General features: G+C 43.3%; 1 protein-coding gene across 1 annotated transcript in view; it reads right to left on the bottom strand.

Moving 5' to 3' along the window:
* LOC306810655 (ATP-binding cassette sub-family A member 10-like) overlaps positions 1-17,235 on the bottom strand; it is a 28,197-nt gene that overhangs the window by 6,890 nt on the left and 4,072 nt on the right. The window contains exons 4-29 of the mRNA XM_079323480.1: positions 16,889-17,050; positions 16,260-16,360; positions 15,479-15,702; positions 14,534-14,672; positions 13,931-14,116; positions 13,283-13,415; positions 12,521-12,686; positions 11,494-11,552; positions 10,416-10,526; positions 9,826-10,001; positions 9,419-9,538; positions 8,615-8,753; positions 7,979-8,069; positions 7,269-7,408; positions 6,570-6,689; positions 5,876-6,035; positions 5,467-5,633; positions 4,923-5,050; positions 4,598-4,739; positions 3,701-3,810; positions 3,035-3,205; positions 2,790-2,903; positions 2,489-2,596; positions 1,874-1,942; positions 1,255-1,346; positions 335-455 (exon numbers count right to left, since the gene is read on the bottom strand). Coding sequence (XP_079179606.1) covers positions 335-455; positions 1,255-1,346; positions 1,874-1,942; positions 2,489-2,596; positions 2,790-2,903; positions 3,035-3,205; positions 3,701-3,810; positions 4,598-4,739; positions 4,923-5,050; positions 5,467-5,633; positions 5,876-6,035; positions 6,570-6,689; positions 7,269-7,408; positions 7,979-8,069; positions 8,615-8,753; positions 9,419-9,538; positions 9,826-10,001; positions 10,416-10,526; positions 11,494-11,552; positions 12,521-12,686; positions 13,283-13,415; positions 13,931-14,116; positions 14,534-14,672; positions 15,479-15,702; positions 16,260-16,360; positions 16,889-17,050 — 3,449 coding nt within the window. The remainder of the gene's footprint in view (positions 1-334; positions 456-1,254; positions 1,347-1,873; positions 1,943-2,488; positions 2,597-2,789; positions 2,904-3,034; positions 3,206-3,700; positions 3,811-4,597; positions 4,740-4,922; positions 5,051-5,466; positions 5,634-5,875; positions 6,036-6,569; positions 6,690-7,268; positions 7,409-7,978; positions 8,070-8,614; positions 8,754-9,418; positions 9,539-9,825; positions 10,002-10,415; positions 10,527-11,493; positions 11,553-12,520; positions 12,687-13,282; positions 13,416-13,930; positions 14,117-14,533; positions 14,673-15,478; positions 15,703-16,259; positions 16,361-16,888; positions 17,051-17,235) is intronic.

Genomic DNA, 17,235 nt, shown 5'->3' on the forward strand with positions numbered 1-17,235 from the left:
CCTGGTGCTGACTGAGAAACAGTTTTGTGATGCACATGACAGGAGATGTTTTCTCCTATTGTCCAATGAATTACTGTCCTGTTTGAAGCTTGTGAACCACTCTGTAAATACGGTTTTGTTTTCCAATAAAACGTTTCTTTTGCTTCTCTTGCTTAAGAAGCCAATTGTCGTTATTATACACGACTCTCGCGTATAACGACAACCGTGGGCTGGAGGGTGAGATCACAGCAGACCTGAGTGCATGAGCTAAGGAAGCAGAGGCAGATGAGAGGATGGAAAGGATGGGGAATGAAAGGCAAAGCAGTCCAGGGGCTGGGTTTGGGTTTGGGCTCACCTGGTCCTGCTGCAGCGAGGTGACGGCGCTGCGCACCCTGTTCCTCTCCGCCTGCACCTCGGGGGGCTCCTCTGCAGGGAGCTCCTTGTTCTGCTGGGGGACCCTTCCTCTCTGCTGGATCCTGGGGGTGCAGGAGGAGAGATGCTTTCACTGGGAATCACTTCCAGAAAGGTTTGTGAGTTTTTTTTCCCAGGGTAGCACCAGCGAAACCCAAATTTTATCTGCGCTCACAGAGTCAGAGCTCAGGATTACTGAGACGGTGTTTGCTCAAGTATTTATTCCTGGGAAGGAAAAGCTCAACTTCACTGGCATGGCTGAGAAAATAGAGGCCAGTTTTAGCTTTTCCTTCATCTTTAATTATTTAATTATTGACTGGCTCCCTGCTCCACACGTGCCAGTCATCTGTTCAAGGAGAACTAAAATAATAGTGGCAGGTTTGCAAACCCATCTGGGCACTTAACTCCTCCACTTGGAAATATTTGATAATTAAATACTTTTTATCAGTCTTCTCCCAGATGACTCAAGTGGTTGGTCACTTGTTGGTGATAGTTAAGCACAGAGCACTTGGACAGTCCTGACCTGATGAAGATTTAGGGAAAGCCTCCATCCAATTTGGAGCAATTCTGACACCTTTGAAAAGGAGTTAAAATCTTTCTGTTTCAATCTGGAGCTATAATTTAGCCCCCTCTAGAGAAATGTCCCGAAATCTCAGCTATGAACCTTAAAAAAAAGCTGAAATCTCAATTTTTTTCCTCTCAAGGACATAGAAAAAAATTAAAAACACCTGCTTTGTCCACATGGTGAAAAGCATTTTTCACATATCATATTTTTCCCTCCTGCTGCCAGGGGTCCTGCCTGGCAGTGCAGCTCCAAGCTGCAGATTGGGATAGCTGTGGCTCTCAGGGAATTTTGGGACACACCTGAAGATGGGATCAAACCCCGGGATTGCTTCTCCATATCTCATCTCCAAACAGCGCAGGAGGAAAGCAAAAATCACCCCGTGGACGTAGGGCTGCAAACCAGACATTAATTAGGTTTAGATGGAGGCAAGGTAACAACACACTCTGCTAATTTTAATTAGAAAGGGATGCAGGGATCTCATTAATTTCAGCTACTGAAAAGGTTTGCAAGGGGAAGGAGCTCAAGTGATGCTTTGCAGACATTCCTCTCTGATATGCAGATTATTTGCAAAAGCCTTGATTTTTTACAGCAGCTCTAGCCCAGATAATCCACCTGCACCCCCACAGACATCCTATGGGATGGGAGATCATCTCATCCTTCTGTAGGAGCAGCTTTGGGATGATCAGTTTATTCATAATATCTGTCTTCTACATGAGATCTACTTAACCCCCTGCCCCATTTTTGCAGCATCCAAGGGCCACATGCAGCACAAGCCCAGGATTACTTGGAATTTGCCTCCCCTGCCAACACTTAATGGGAAATTTTGACAACAAAACCCATCCTTTCTTTATGGGGAAAGCCCAGTGCATCAGTGACAGCCATCCCTGCCCAAGCAACCATCTCCAGTTCCCTCCTTACTGCAAGGGCAGGCAAGTAGATGTAATTCCATCTCATAAAAATCGTGTGATCGTTATACAGGAAGAAATTCTGAAAGAGAAGGAGATCACTCAATTAGAAAGTTCCTCAGCATGGTGTGTGTCAGGGCAGGTGTGGCAGGTAGGGATGTTTAATTTTCCTGCAGGATGGGATAAAGGAGCTTTATCTGCCCTTGGTTCTCACTGCCTCAAGGGGTTGTGGCTTCCTTGGCTCCAGTAATTCAGAGGCCTCAAATCAGGTTAAATTGACCTTTTCTACCATTGCTTCTCTCTTCCCAGTTCTTTGGCCTTCTCCCAGCTCATTCCTCCCTCCTGGTTTTCCCACCCCACCACTTTCCCCTCCCATGCCAACCTTGCTGCCAAAACACAGCCACTGTAACAGCTCTTAGTGACTAAAAAAACAAAAATACCCCAACCAAACAAAGGATTAACAGGTCAGATCTTGGCCTCTTCTCTCACTCAACAGCCTGGAACTTCTCTTTTCTTGTTTTCTTTTCCCACTCTCTCTTTTTGACTGGGAATTTGGGAAGTGCCTCTTGCTCTGTCACTTTGCACCATTAGGATAATTATTGAGTTTAGTAGGATGTGTTTTGCTTACTAGTCCAGAAAACATGATCCAGCCCACAGGTGGGAACACAGGAATCAGCGTACAGGTGTAGTAAAGTACTCGATTATGATCACTGCTCAAAAAAGCAGCATAATTCACCTGGAATAAAGCAGAAAAACAATTTCCAATATTAATGCATTGTTGCTAAAAAACGGAGTTATTTGCCAGTGATCCAGGTCATTCTCCTGAATATTGATACAAATTGAAGCTGATTGCTGCAAATTTGAAATAAAGCCCCGAGTGGCAAGGTGTGAGAATCAAACATTCCAGAGTGAAGATGCTCCTCACTTACCAAAATGAAGGTTAAAGACCAAATGTAACGATTGCTCCGCCCCGTGCGAGACTTGAAGGCCATTAAATAAACAAAGAGGACAAGAGATATTCCATAACCAAAGATGCAAATGAGCTGGGGAGAAAGAGAGAGAGAGAGACATCAGTGACAAGGAGGTGCCTGTGGATGTACAAAACCTGCCCACAGCAGTTAACTGCAAATAAACTTTAAAGCCAAATCCTGCTGGGAAATGGCCCAGAGCTCACCAGGCTCAGCACAGCGTGGACCTCCAAGGGGCAGATGCGGGTGAAGAGCACCAGGAGCCCAAACATGAGGCACATGAGGCTCCAGAAGAGCGGGATGTCCACCAGAGCCTGCCCACACCAGTATGCCGAGGGGAAGAGCCCTGCCAGCCGCAGCTGGGAGCGAGCCTGCAGCTGCAAAGTGACAAAAAATGAGGAAAAGGGGAGGCTAAAACATCATTCCTGCTCCTTCTCCATTCCCTCACTCCTCCCTTCATCTCCTTTCTGAGCGCTCCCAATTCTCAGTTCAACTATTGTTTAAAACTATGTTGTTCCTAAAAGGAAAGAATATTAAATCGTTCTGATCTCAAAAGATTTATTAGCACCCAGATTATTGTGAGCCCCAGCTCACTGGGATGCAGAGAAGTGCACTTTGAAACCTGACTGCTTTTCTTCTATCACGATAGAAATCACCTAGAAATTTTGGAAGGGACCTATAAGATCACCCCTGCCATGAGCAGGGACACCTTCCACTGTCCCAGGGTGCTCCAAGCTCTGTTCCACCTACCCTGGACACTTCCAGGGATCTGGAAGAGCTGCTCTGGGCACCCTGTGCCTCCCCACTGGTGCTCTCCAGACATTTCACATCTCATTCTCTCCTTGTGTACGGCCACAGCTCGTGCTCTTTACCTTGTAATCCTCCACGCTGCCCATGGCAAAGAGAGGAGGCAAACCAGCAGCCAGAACCAGCAGGTAGGTGAACAAGCCATAAAAAATGTAGTGCTTTAGCTCTGCATTTTCTGCCTGTGGGGGAGAAATTCAGTCATCCATAATTGATGCTGCCCAGGGAAAATCTGGCTGGCTCGGTGCTCATGAGATGGTTGAACATATACAAGTGAGCAAGAGCACTAATGAAATGGTAAGTCAGTTCTGTTTAAGAACAGAAAACAGGGCAAAAAGAACAAAATAATGACATTTAGCATCCTAGAATTTGCAGAAAGAATTTGGATTATTGTAAATTGTTGAGGATGGAGACCAGCTTTTTTTTTCTGAGGAAAGGGGGGGTTTGCAAAGATCACTGTTGTATTCCCTGGCTGGAAACGACCTTAAGGATCATCTCATCCACTCCTGCCATGGTGGGGACACCTCCCAGTATCCCAGGGTGCTCCCAACCCTGTCCAGCCTGGCCTTGGGCACTGCCAGGGATCCAGGGGCAGCCACAGCTGCTCTGTGCCAGGGCCTCCCCACCCTCCCAAGGAACAATTCCCTCCTAATATTTAATCTAAACCAATTTGCCTCAGTTTGAAGCCATTCCCCTCATCCTGTCCCTCCAGGCCCTTGTAAACACTCTCCATCCTTCCATCATAAAAGGCCACCTTGAAACTTCTCTTTTCCAAAACCAACCCCAATTCTCTCCAAACAGCACAAACTTAAATACCTTAACAGTACCAAAACCCTACAAAACCCTTAGAAAAATCCCCCCAGGAACACTCAGCAGTGGCACCACCACCCCCAACCCTTGGAACTGCTGCCCCAGCCAGGTTTCCAAGGCTCATCCCAGTAAATTTGGGCAGCAGGGCAGGGCACTCCCCGTGTAGAAGAGCTGGCTCCAGAGGCGGAGGCGCGCGGTGGAGTCGCGGAGCCTCAGGAAGGTGTTGCTGAGGATGTTCACCAGCACAGGGAAGCAGTTGAGGGGCTCTGGGCTGCACATGACCGTGAACTGGCGGCTCTGGGGATGACAAAACAAAAAGTTTTCATGTCCCTGAGAGGTGTGGGAAGCACTGCTGGGACTGCTCATTACGCCAAAATAAAAATATTCTCCCTTTTTCTGGTGTGGTTATTGCTCTCATTTAAATAGTTCTCAGGAAATCTTGTTGATGTATGGGATGAAAGAAAGCAAAATATCCCTCACCTTGCCTTCCAGGGATATTTTTATAGCTCCATTATAATCTGGAAGGCTTGTGATGTTTTCCTCTAGAGTTAGTTCTGGGATTATGTTTTGACTCTTCAAAGCAGCAATGAAGTCCTCTATTTCTGATCCTGAAATCAAGTCAAGGACAGAAATTAGAGTTATTAGAGGTTCTTTTTTGTCTTTAAATATAAACAGCTTCATGTAAACAAGCTCCTACTTGCAAAGCAGAGGTATGTTAAAAACCCCAAACACTGAGATTCTAAGCAAACATGTATTTCCTGTATCTTTTCTATTTATTAAACACAATGCATGTTTCAAACTTATTTTATTTATTGCTTTTTTTTTTTTTTTTTTATTGCCTGGTTCATTACTCTTTTACATATCACCTATATCATCACTAGAACTGCATTTGCTTTTGCTCAAAAGAAAACACCTCTCAGTCAATTCCTTTATATATTTGTGGCATTTGCAAGGTTGCTCTGAAAATTATAACAAAATCCACATTGATGCAGAAAGTGAGTCACCCTCACATGCTGTTCCTCACCTGTGTCATTGAGGATGAGGAGGTTTGTAGACCTGTTTTGAATTTTCTCTTTCATGGGAATAAAATAGGGGCTAGATGTGATTTCCCAGCTGCTGGAGCTGTGCCACAGATGAAACAGCATTAAAACCATCAGTGGTGGAAGGATAAATGCTCCAAATAAAAGCAATCTGGATGGAAAAACAGACCATAAGTGAGGCCAGGGGAAACCCACCAAGAAGTAATTGTGTGATTTATGGGGGAAATTTTAAACTTAAGCAAGCCAGAGCCCTCCCACTGCCCAGCCTGCCCCTATTTTTGCAGCTTTGAAACATTCCCCACCCAATTCTCTGCTTCCAAACATCTCCAGCAGTGTTTAAACCTCCCCCCAGCTGCCCCAGGGCTGCAGGTAGGTGGGGGCTCCTGTACTTACACTCCCCTGAGGAATTTTCCTTCGTGCCTCAGTCTCAGCAGGCGGATTCTCAGCACAGCACACACCTGCTGCCTCCAGAGCATCATCCCACTCATGGCCAGGGTCCCCTGCTTGGAGAGCCCCCCAAGGTTCTGCTCCTTCTCCTCAAGGTCTGCATCTCCTGTGTGTTCACCATGAGAAATATCACCCACAAGAGCCTTCCAAGGACACCTTTTAATCCCAAACTATCATCAAGGATCTTCTGCTCTGAACAGAGGAACCCTTTGATTTTTAAATTATTTTATTATTTTAAATTTTTTTTTTTTTTTTTTTTTTTTTTTGAGAGAAAAGGGCCCGTAATTAATCCAGAATATAATTTATATTGGTGGATTCAGACTGGCTGATGTGGCAATACATCCAAAATCTTCACTGGCTTTGGGAAGCACCTTCTGGAAACTTTATCCCTTCCCACCTCTGCTCTGGGCTGTACAACCCTTCAAAAGCAAATACCCTTCCAACATGAGCCTTAATTCTTGTGCTTGAGGGAAGCCAAGACAGAATCATTTGGGTTTCTCTTCTTCCTCACTGAAGGCAAGTGGGATACAGCTGCCACTCTATGCCCATCAATATTGACATTTAGCAGAAATTGATGAGATATTCAGTTAACACATGTTTAGATGGAACTCTGAGGATACCAGGGAAGTGCAAGCTTTACCTTGGGGATCGATGGCTTCCTCACCCTGCAGCTTCAGGAAAACATCTTCCAGGGTTGTCCTGGTCACCTCATAATTAACAACCCCCTGCAAGGGGCTGCTCTCGAGGTGGCTGAACAGATCTGCACAGGAGAAAGCACCAGGCTCAGCAAGGCACCACAAACTCAGACAATTAACCCTGCATGCTCCAGCATTCACACCATTAATCCCCATGAGCTGAAAGTTATCACAAATTCACTGGTTTTTTTTGGAGGTAACTAGTGGAAAATTCAGTGGTTTTGGTTTTCATGGACAATCCTGAAGAACCAATACAAAGGGTTTAGGGGGATTTACAAGAGTGCAGCAGACTGACCTCACTCTCCTCACTGCTCCTTCTTATTTTAATAATAAATTGAGAGGAGTAAAACCAGTGAATTTTAGTTTGTAAATTAGTTGGTGGATTTTCTTTTTTTCATCCTCAATATCAGCATGTGCACTGAAGGCTTTCTGTAAAACTGATATTTATGCAGCTTCCTAATACCACACATTGCAGACCAAGGAATATAATGATTCACTTCACAATAATTTTGATTTCTAATTTTCCCACCAGAGGGTTTCCCTTTAAAACACAATAATTTTGATTATTCACAATAATTTTGATTTCTAATTTTCCCACCAGAGGGTTTCCCTTTAAAACCCAGGCACAGAGACAGGTTTCTTACCTGGGAAGCTGTCAGTGTTTTCCAGAGGCAGCCCAAAACACAGCTCATCCCTCTTCTGTCCCTTGAGCACAGCATCAGGGATGTGCTGTCTGACCACGGATGACACGAGCTCTGGATTACACCGGTCATTTATGTGCATCCTGTTAGCAAAAACAACCCATTATTGTAATGTTAAATAAGAAAAATAAATGTGTGCATCATCTGTTTGGAGTACAGAGCCAGTGGGGATTCTTCCATAGGGAAAACTCCAAAACTGGGCAGAATTCCAGTGGGAATTTTTACAGCCATCTGCAGTGCCCCTGGTTTTGCCATGAATGCCCAAATGGTTAAGAATTATGATCCTGGACAATACTGCTAAACCAAGAACTCAGAATCCTAAGAAAAGCAATTTTTTGAAAGAAAAGAAAGACAAATAAAGCCCTTGCAGGTCACTCTGGCACCACAGATCACCTCACTCTTCTTTCACCTGCAAGGGAGATGGCAAAGTCATTTTAGCTCTGTGCTCAGAACTTTCAGGGTTGGGCTCCAAAGAAAGGCAGCTTGTTGTCTAAAGAAGGGAAATTTTGGCAGGCTTAAAGGTCTTCTAAAGTGAATTGTCAGGATTTCTATGATTATCTATATAAACTCTACAAAAACACAGATTCTACAAGAAAATACGAGAATGAGAAGCTTTTCACAAAAAGAATGACGACCAAAACAAAAGGTTTTACCTTAAGTGATAGCCAATCCCCCACTTTCTCTTCAAGTAGAGAGATGAGCCAACACTCTGCAATCTCCCACAGGAGAGGAAAGCTTTTCGATCTAAGGAGGAGAATACAAAGGATTTAGGGGGATTTACAAGACTGACCTCACTCTGCTCCTTCTGAACACAGCAGACATTTTAGTAATAAATTGAGAGCAGTAAAACCAGGCCAGCCCTGAAGGTCCTTTTTATATAAAAAAAAATTAAATCAATGCCTTTCTCCTCAACATCATGGTTAATTCTTTTAGTTCTGCATTCTTGTGGGCTGGTGGAGAATTTCCCACGCAGCTCAGAAATAATACGGAAATGGGAATAGTGGCAAGTGAAATCCAGGAAAATAAAGCAAATTTTACTGACATAGAGACAAATCCAGATAATGTGAAAGTGCTCTATCCTGAAGAAGGCTGCTTTATCCTGGAGAGGAGCATGAGCAAAGCTTTGGAGGGATACAGTCCAGTTTTGGGTTTGCCCAGCTCAGCTCGGGTGGTCACTGCCAGACAAAACATTGTCCAGCAAGCACCTGCTGTTCCACAACAGGACCCACGCGTGGGCTGTGCCCTGGAAACCCCTGTTTTGCACCCCCAAGGTGCCAGCCTGGGCTCACCAGCCTGAGCATCAGCCTCCTCCATGGACTGGGTGGCGAAGAGCGTGACGCGCCCGGCGCGGCGCTCCCGCAGCAGGCTCCAGACGTGGTGCCTGGAGCAGGGATCCAGCCCTGCTGTGGGCTCATCCAGCAGCAAAACCTGCAAAGGACAACCAGGTCAGAGCTCCCCATGCCCCAGCTGTGCTCATTTTTTTCTGTGCTTCTGATGGTGTCACTCAGAAGAGGGAACGTATAGTAGGACCCACAGCTGGACTGTGGCTTAGAGAGGGTTAATAAATGAGGTTTGTTTTGAGAAGTATTCTCTGATCAAGGCATGGAGACTAAGGAGTGAAGGGGGAAAAGAAGATAACTAGGAAAGATACCCCCCAGTTGTGGAAAGTATTTTTAGAAAGATCCTGGGAAGAACAGAGGTGGAGAACTTGCCGCCAATGAATGTTGTGTTGACTAATTGTGACCAGTGATGAAAGTGTAAACTGTTTAAGGGGTATAAAGACAGTACATTGTTGTAATAAAAAGACATTAGCCTTCTGAATTATTATGTGCCTTTTGTGTGTCACACCTGCCTCTCTATTGATAAGAACACATCCCAAAATATCGCTCGTTTTTATTGCTCTTCCTCCTGTTGCAATACTGCCACCCTTCTAATTAAAAATATGGCTCTGATTAAAGCAGATTCCCCAATCCAAGTGAATCAGTAGCCTGGAATGGCAGGGGAAACCACAACAGTCTCTGTGCCAAGTCAAAATGCAAAGCTCTGTCTCAAAACAATACGTGTTGTGTGGGTGTAAACACGACCGCTCCTACCTGGGGATTCCCTAAAATTGCAATTCCAAGGGACAGTTTTCGTTTTTGTCCCCCACTCAGGGCATCAGCACAAACATCCTGAGTGTCAGTGAGGTCCATCATGACGAGAACTTTCTGCACCTTGGGAACACACCAAGACAAGAGTCACATTTCCACAGCAAGTCTGAATTCCTAAATGGCTGCAAACATTGCAGCTTCAGGATTGCAAACTTACCTACTCTTAATGACTTTGCTTGGAAATAAATAAGACAAATCTGAGTTTTAACACAGGATAAGAAAGAATCGGAAAATCACTTTGCCACTAAATTAGGTTTGTTCTCATTTCCACAGAACAAGATGAAGCATCTTTCATAAATTAAGCACAAAGTGCCCAAGATGCCATAAAAGAGAAATCAGTGGCTACCAACCTCTTCATCTACTTCCTTCCACTGAATCCCCTTGATGTGAGCAAAAATTCTCAGGTTTTCCTTCACCGTTAAGGCTTCAAAATGCAAATTAACTTGGGGGCAAATCCCAACCTTTTCCCTCATTCCTTCCATATTCCATGTTTCAGAAGCATTGTAGTTGTAGATCATTGCAGAACCTGCACAGGAGCATGAATGAAACATTTGACATGAATTCCAGCACCATGGATGTTTCTCAAATGTTAAGTAAAAAATTCAAAAAACAAAAAAATCTAAATAACTGGAGAGATCAAATATCTAATACCTTTCAAAAATATTTAAGAGCACCAAAACCCTCCCTTAAAAATAAAAACATATTTCCTACAGGTGTGCAGCTCATGGAAAGCACCAGGTCATGCAGATGGGCAAGTGACCATGGTCCACATATGAGGGATCCATTATCCCTGGAGCTGGTGTTGAAGGAGAAACCTGAACTGACAACTCAGCACGAATGATTGAGGGAAAACTTCGATTTTATTTTTCATTATTTTCCCCTTGCACTTGAAAAAAACCAAACAGCTCCTCCCCTTCATCTCCCAGGCCCATCATCTCACCTGCTGAAGGCTTGGAAAAGCCACTGAGCACATTTAACAGAGCAGTTTTCCCAGATCCACTGTGACCCAGCAGTGCAGTGATCTGGCCTTCATATATATTTAGGGACAAACCTGGAATAAAAAGAGGACAACAGCTGGATGGAAGTGTGTGAGAAGAGGATTTGGACCTGTAGCTGTTGCCACAGGTGACAGAAGTGACAGTTCTTTAGGAGCTGAGAGGTAAAATCAGATCCAAAAGCACAGGCTGGTTCTTCAGGAGTCAGGCCTAAGCTTAGTAAGGAACCATGTCTTGACTGAATTGGGGGAATAAATGCATTATCTTCAAATAAAAAAAAATTTACTTCAGTTTTCTATGAGGTTCATAACATTTTATTTTAGTGTGGCTCAAGAAGAATCCTCAGGCAGACAAGAGGCACAGCTTTTCCAACATGTGAGATTTCAAGACTTATTTCAAAGCAGCCAGACCTTGCTATCTCATTTTCTTTTTTTTTTTTTTTTTTTAATACTTTGTTTTCCTGTAGGTTATTCAGGTTGTGTTTGTTTGGTTTTTTTCCACTCAATGTAGACCTTTGAGGCAATATTGATATTTTTAATGGTTTTGTATTTTTCATTTTTGGTGTTTTCACTTGGAGGTTTCGTTAAACAAAAGCATTTAACAAATACTCCATGACTTTACTATGATTGTGTCAAATATTTGCATTGGCAACTGCCTTGGAGAACACAGCTTGGGCAGGGACAGCAGATTTGGCCATAAAATTCCAAATCTTCCCAAAATAGTTTACATTTTGAAAAGGAAGTTTGAGAGGGGATTTCTAGAGTGGTTCATCACTGCAAAAAGATAGCTTTTAAGGAGACTTCTGCTGTTGCAAAAAATAATAAACAGTGATTTTCCTGAAGGGAACAGGGAGATAACAACCTGGTAGATATTTGCCAGTAATTTACCCCAGCAGAAATAACCATTGCACAATATAATTTAACAGGCCCAGAGGCAGAATCCAGTACAGCCAGTACATTTCAAAACACTTTGGGTTCTTATCTAGTGAAAAAGGGAACAGAAGAATTACAAAGCTCTCCTTACCCTTCAAAGCTTCGGTGCTCTGGTTGTTTTTCTTGTATATTTTTTTAATATTGTTTAGCCTAAAGAAAAGTAAACAAGTCATTACTTATTGAATCACAATTTGAGGCCATTTTTTCTGCCTCAAATCAACCTTGTAAAACTTTTAGGGGAATATTTCTCAACCTCCTCCTCAAACTGGTACTTCAGAAGGAATCACTTGAGGTAATTAATTCCTGGTACTTTTAAACCAGGATTAGGTGCTGTACTTTGCTAAAAACTGTTTAAAAGGTTTCAAAGATAAACTCGAGGAACATTCAGTGAGTGAAGGAGGAGGCTCTAGGGAATAACATGTGGATATTTAATTAAGGATAGTGACCCAGCTGCCATTTTGGCAGATTTCTGTTTGCTTTCTGGTAATAACCAAAAAGCAGCACCAGCCACGAGCCCACCCAGACCTGCAAGGATGGACAGTGCAGCATTTCCTGCAGCACACTCTGTGCTTGAAGATGATGGGGAAGGTGAGCAGAGTTGCTGCAGAGAGGGCAGCACAGGGCAGGGAGTTGAAGGATGCCTGACATCCAACAAATGTTCAAACTGAACCACTGAACACCCCCTGCCTTTCACAATTTGCATTAATCTTATCCATAATCCTGCCAGCCCTACTCTCCCCAGAGCAGCGTGGCTGTGCTCTCTAGAGCCAAACAATCCATGCAGAGCTGTGTTTCCCATGCCAAAAGGAGTTCCTTTGCTGCATTTTGGCTGTAGGAGAGTGGCAAAAAGGAATGAAGAAGCAAAAGAGAGCTTTATTTAAAGAAACACCACACTTAAATAGGATAGATCGTGCAATACAGAACAGGAAATGCTCACTGGTCCAAGAAGGCAACACCTCTTTGAAAACATGCTTCGTGCAAAACATCACATAGCACATGTACAGCTCTGTGATCAACAACAGGTGTTAATCACTGTTATAATTTCTTGTCCTGAAAAACCCAAGGCTTCAAGGCTGCTTTTTCCCTGGTTCCCAGCAGTAGCCAAGGACATTCCTTACCTGATGGCCTCCTTGCCATCGAAGCCTGGTGGCAGGGGCTCGGTGTCACAGGCCAGGACGGGGTCGTGGCCGCTGCCAGCTCTCACCTCCATGCACCCTCTGCTGCCCCTGAGCCAGTACCAGCCTCTCAGGAAGAAGGCAGGAGGATATGGGACCCCGTACTTGCCTGATTCAGAGGAAGAAAAAATGAAATATCAACCCCACAACCTCCATCTGTCAACTCTGATAAATGCACCACCACCGCCTCCCCGGCAGCTGCACAATGTGAACTTCCAGCAGAGTGAAACAGTTGATGAACTCTGCAATTTAAATTGTCCATATCTATAAATGCAGGTTTTTACAACCACAGTTACAACCTCTTTGGTTCCAAAAAACCCTCACATTGGGCGCCAATAATTATTTGTCTTGGTTTAAGGTAAACTTGGGAGCAAATTTTTGAATGGGTTTTTTTTTTAGGAAACAGATATAAGTTGTGGTTTGTTTTTTGTTTTTTGGGTTTTTAAACTGGTTTGGGGAAATATTTTTTTTTTTTTAGAGAAGTGGAAAAAATGTTTATTTAATAGGTGAAGTACTTTTTAGTACAAAAATGGTCTAAATCAAGTCCTAGAGCACTCTTCCAACCCCAGTGGTCAGGTTGGAACAGGATCTCAGTGCAGTTTTCTCTCCTCTCACCACTCCTTTGGGAACTTTCTCCCTATAGAGCAGGGAATTAGAGAAAAAAAGCAATGAAGTTGGCATTTTCCCCCTCACATTTTCACTCACCAGGCAAAACCTTATCAAAGTAGATGGCCAGCAGGAAATACAAGACACCATCAAAGCTCAGGATGAGGTACAGGTTATAAAAAGGGTACATCTCTGGGGTAGCTGCTGGTCCATGTTTTTCTAGTTTTACCATCTAGGGGAAGAAAATAAATAAAAAAGCACAATTGAGATGCAACATTTCCTTCAGGCAGAAATACTCTGTGCGAGCTACTGCTGTGTCATCACAGCCATTTTCACTAAAATCCCAATTCACTCATGACCACGACACTGTTTCTACGGAGGCAAAGGGTTAATTCTGACCACAAGCACCAGAAATGCCTGGGTAAGCTGAATTTCAAACCATGCAGAAGTTACAGAGTGATGCACGTGCTGCTTGCATAGGCAACACTTCCAGCCCTGCAGCTCCTGCTTCCCACCAGCCACATCCCACTGCTCATTTTACAGAGATTTAAATTTATTGCAGTAAAATCCGTGGTGCAGTCGAGTGTCCAACCATCTTTGCCATGATTTAGCACTTGAAGCCAAGTTTTTTTAAAAGCAGAGGGGGTGACTGGGTTGTTTTGGTGATTAAAATCGTGGATTTTTCTGCTCTGTGGCAGAATTTTGAGGCTGAGCTTTTGTGCTGCACTGGTTTCATTATGCACTTACTGTAGACAGGCCAGATGTGAAGGCAAAAGGGCTGAAGAGGTTTAAAGTCCATTCCAAAGCCCGTGGCAGCTTTTCAAACAATGTCAAAAAACCCAGCGCCCCAAGGAGGATGTGAAGAAGAAATCCCACAAAACTGGAAATATTTGGCTGCTTTAGCAACGAGCTGAGCAGGAAAGTGAAGTGAATCTGCAGCAGAGAAAATCAGTAAGTGAGCAGGATGCATTTCTGCTGCAATTAAAAAAATAAAAAAAAAAAAGAAAATAGGAGCAAAATTAGAGACCCATCTGGGTTCTAGTTGTTCCCTCCAGATGCACAAGGCTTTGTTTAGCAGACAGCTCTGAGATTTAGGGCAGGTTTATAGGGACAGACATAACTCCCAGCCTCATTTTAGCATCTCTTTGTACTCTGATTTTGAGTTAGAATCTCCCAAAATGTAATGGGAGTGGTATAAAAGCCTGCAAATAATAACAATAAATCACAATAGAGTATTTTTGTTACTCTCTCATATAATACCAGGCCTAAAATACTCTGCAGTCTTTCAGATATTTTAATTAGGAATTGAAAAACAAAGTGCATCATATAAGAACACAAAAACAGACTTACAGATGCCATGCCATAAAAGAAATAAAAAAAATACAGTTCCAAAAAGCTGTTGTGATTTAAAACTTCACTCATGGTGATCCAGGTCAGCAGGCTGGCTGTGATGGAGATGTACACAGTGTACAGCAAACTCCAGGATAACCTACAAAGGAAGGCACAGTTATTTCTGTCCCTCAGCATGACAACACTCACCATGACACAGCCAATACGAGGCACAGGGGTTTGAATTCAAATATTTTGTATTTTCATCCATTTAGACTTTCCAGACTGGACAGGGGCAAATATCAGAGAGCCACAGGAATGGTCAGGGGATGGATGTGTCTGCTCAAAAAAGGGTCATCCCAGAGCACAAGGGACACAAATATGCCCAGGTGGGTCTGGAATATCTCCAGGGAGGGACACTCCACACCCTCTCAGGGCAGCCTGATTTTGGTTACTGCCCAGGGAAAATGTTCTTCCACAAATTCAGGTGCAGATGCAGTGATGGCAGCGAGGGGACACAGAGAATCTGTAGCCAGCCCCTTTTACCCTGTGCTTTTCCTGATGCTGTGAAACACTCATGCCCAGATGGATTAGGAAGGCTGTTTGGACAGACCCCATGTCCCTCTGCTTCAGCATTTAGGGGTTTCTCCAGAATTTGTTGTTTCTTTGCTTTTTTTCTGTGTGTTCCACCCATTTTCTGGAGGCAAACAACCCCTCCATACCCAGAGCCCTGCAGAACACGAGGAGGGTTCCTCCTCTTTTTGGGGAGGGAGAAGACCATCAAAACAACTCCAAAAATCCTGTCTCAGAGCAACAGGCAGCAAAGAGAGCCCCAGAATGGTTTAGGTACCTCAAAGATCCCCAAATTCCACCCCTGCCATGGACAGGGTCACCTCCCAGCAGACCAGGCTGCTCCACACTTGATAAAACAATCCCTGTAATTACAGATTAATTTCTGAGACTTACCAGAAGGCAACATCCTGCAGACCCATTGCTCTCATCAACACCTTCAGCTTCTTCTTCTCCTTGAGAACTTTCACTGACAAGAAATGCATGTATGGGCAGTAGCTCAGTATGGCACAGATAACAAACCAAAGGTAATCCAGTTTAAACAGAGGTTTCATGGTGGATCTCAGCTGAACTCCAGTGATTGAATTCATTTCTTTCCACACAGAGTGCTTGGTTTTCATCTTAAGGAAAGAAATCAGTCATTCATTTCATTTTTGCAATGAAATAGCCAACATCAGAACAAACAGGGGGTTATAGGCTGTAACATAATTAGTTTGTCAATAATAAGGTTGTGTTTATATACAAATAACCAGTGTCTAGTATCTTTTTGTGTTGACTTGCAATAAATATTATGAAATCCTTGTTGCATTCACTGCCTCGAGCCATGATAATGATCTGTCATTCTTTTAAATTTTAAATTACACTATGTGTTTAAGAAGTTGATAACCACAGAAAATCAGAGCATCACAAAATCCCAGAAATGGTTTGGGTTGGAAGGGACCTGAGAAATCCCCTTTTTCCACCCCCTACCATGGGCAGGAACCCCTCCCACTATCCCAGGTTAATCCAAGTCCTGTTTAATGTGGCCTTGGGCACTTTTAGGGATGGAAAAATAAGCTGGCTTGGTGATTTTCTTGGTGCTTGGGTTTCTTTTCTCATTTTTGGTTTAATCAGTTTGGGTTTTAATTTTACACAGAACTCTGGGAAGAGCAAAAAATTGCATTGTGGCCACACTTACTTCTATGATTGCTGCATCAATGCTGGACTGCACTGAGAGGAAGCCCCCATACCAGTAGAGAGGAACTTTGCAGTGCCTTGATGAAAAATCCCAGCAGGTGTCTGTTGGGGAAACAAATTTTTAAAAAAATAATTAATCAATATGAATTCATGCATTTCCGTATACACGTGCATATAAATACATGTGGGGTTGAAAATTAATTTTACCTAATTGTAAGGAAATCAAGATTGGGGTTTACTCAGCCTTTTATCTTTTTAGTGTGTTAAATCTCTGGCCAGGGACATTAATGCACACACAATTCTCATTTTCCAGGCATGATTTGATGCATTAAGGTACAAAAAGGAAAGGGGCAAAAAGGCACTGGATGATCTCTGAGCTCCCTTCCACCCCAAATTATTCTGGGATTCTCTGATTCTCTGTGGATGACATTTGCAACTTTTTTTCTCTGATTCTTTTTTTTGTTTTTAATTTATTTTACAAACACAAACTCTCAAATTTTAACTCTTGTCTTTCTTGAGCCATTTGGCACATGCAGCCTCCATCCCTTTGAGGTGGAACAGCAGCACAGAATTCCAGCTAAACAGTTTTTAATGGGAAATCAAAGCCTGGGGTTTCATTTATTTCCTTACCAATGTGCTCAAAGCCTTCATTTGGAAACACAGCTCTGCCCACTTGAAATCTGAGAATGTAGGAGAAGTCGTCCTTAAAAACAACACCAATAGTTTCCTCCTCCTCAAAAATTCCTTTTTCTTCCATTTTTGCCTCATTTTCCATCTCTTCTAGTATTATACCTGCCATTAGAATAGATAAATAATATAAATTTTAAAAAATTAAATAAAACCAGCCAGCTGAAAAAAAAAAACCACAACAAACCAGACAACAATGAAAATGGGCATCACCACCCAAAAAATCAGGTGGGACAGATGCTCTTGTCCCTCCCTGCCATGAGGGTGGGCGAAATCCACTTCAGGCACTG

This window comes from Erithacus rubecula, assembly GCF_903797595.1.
Source record: "Erithacus rubecula genome assembly, chromosome: 20".
Taxonomy (NCBI): Eukaryota; Metazoa; Chordata; class Aves; order Passeriformes; family Muscicapidae; genus Erithacus; species Erithacus rubecula.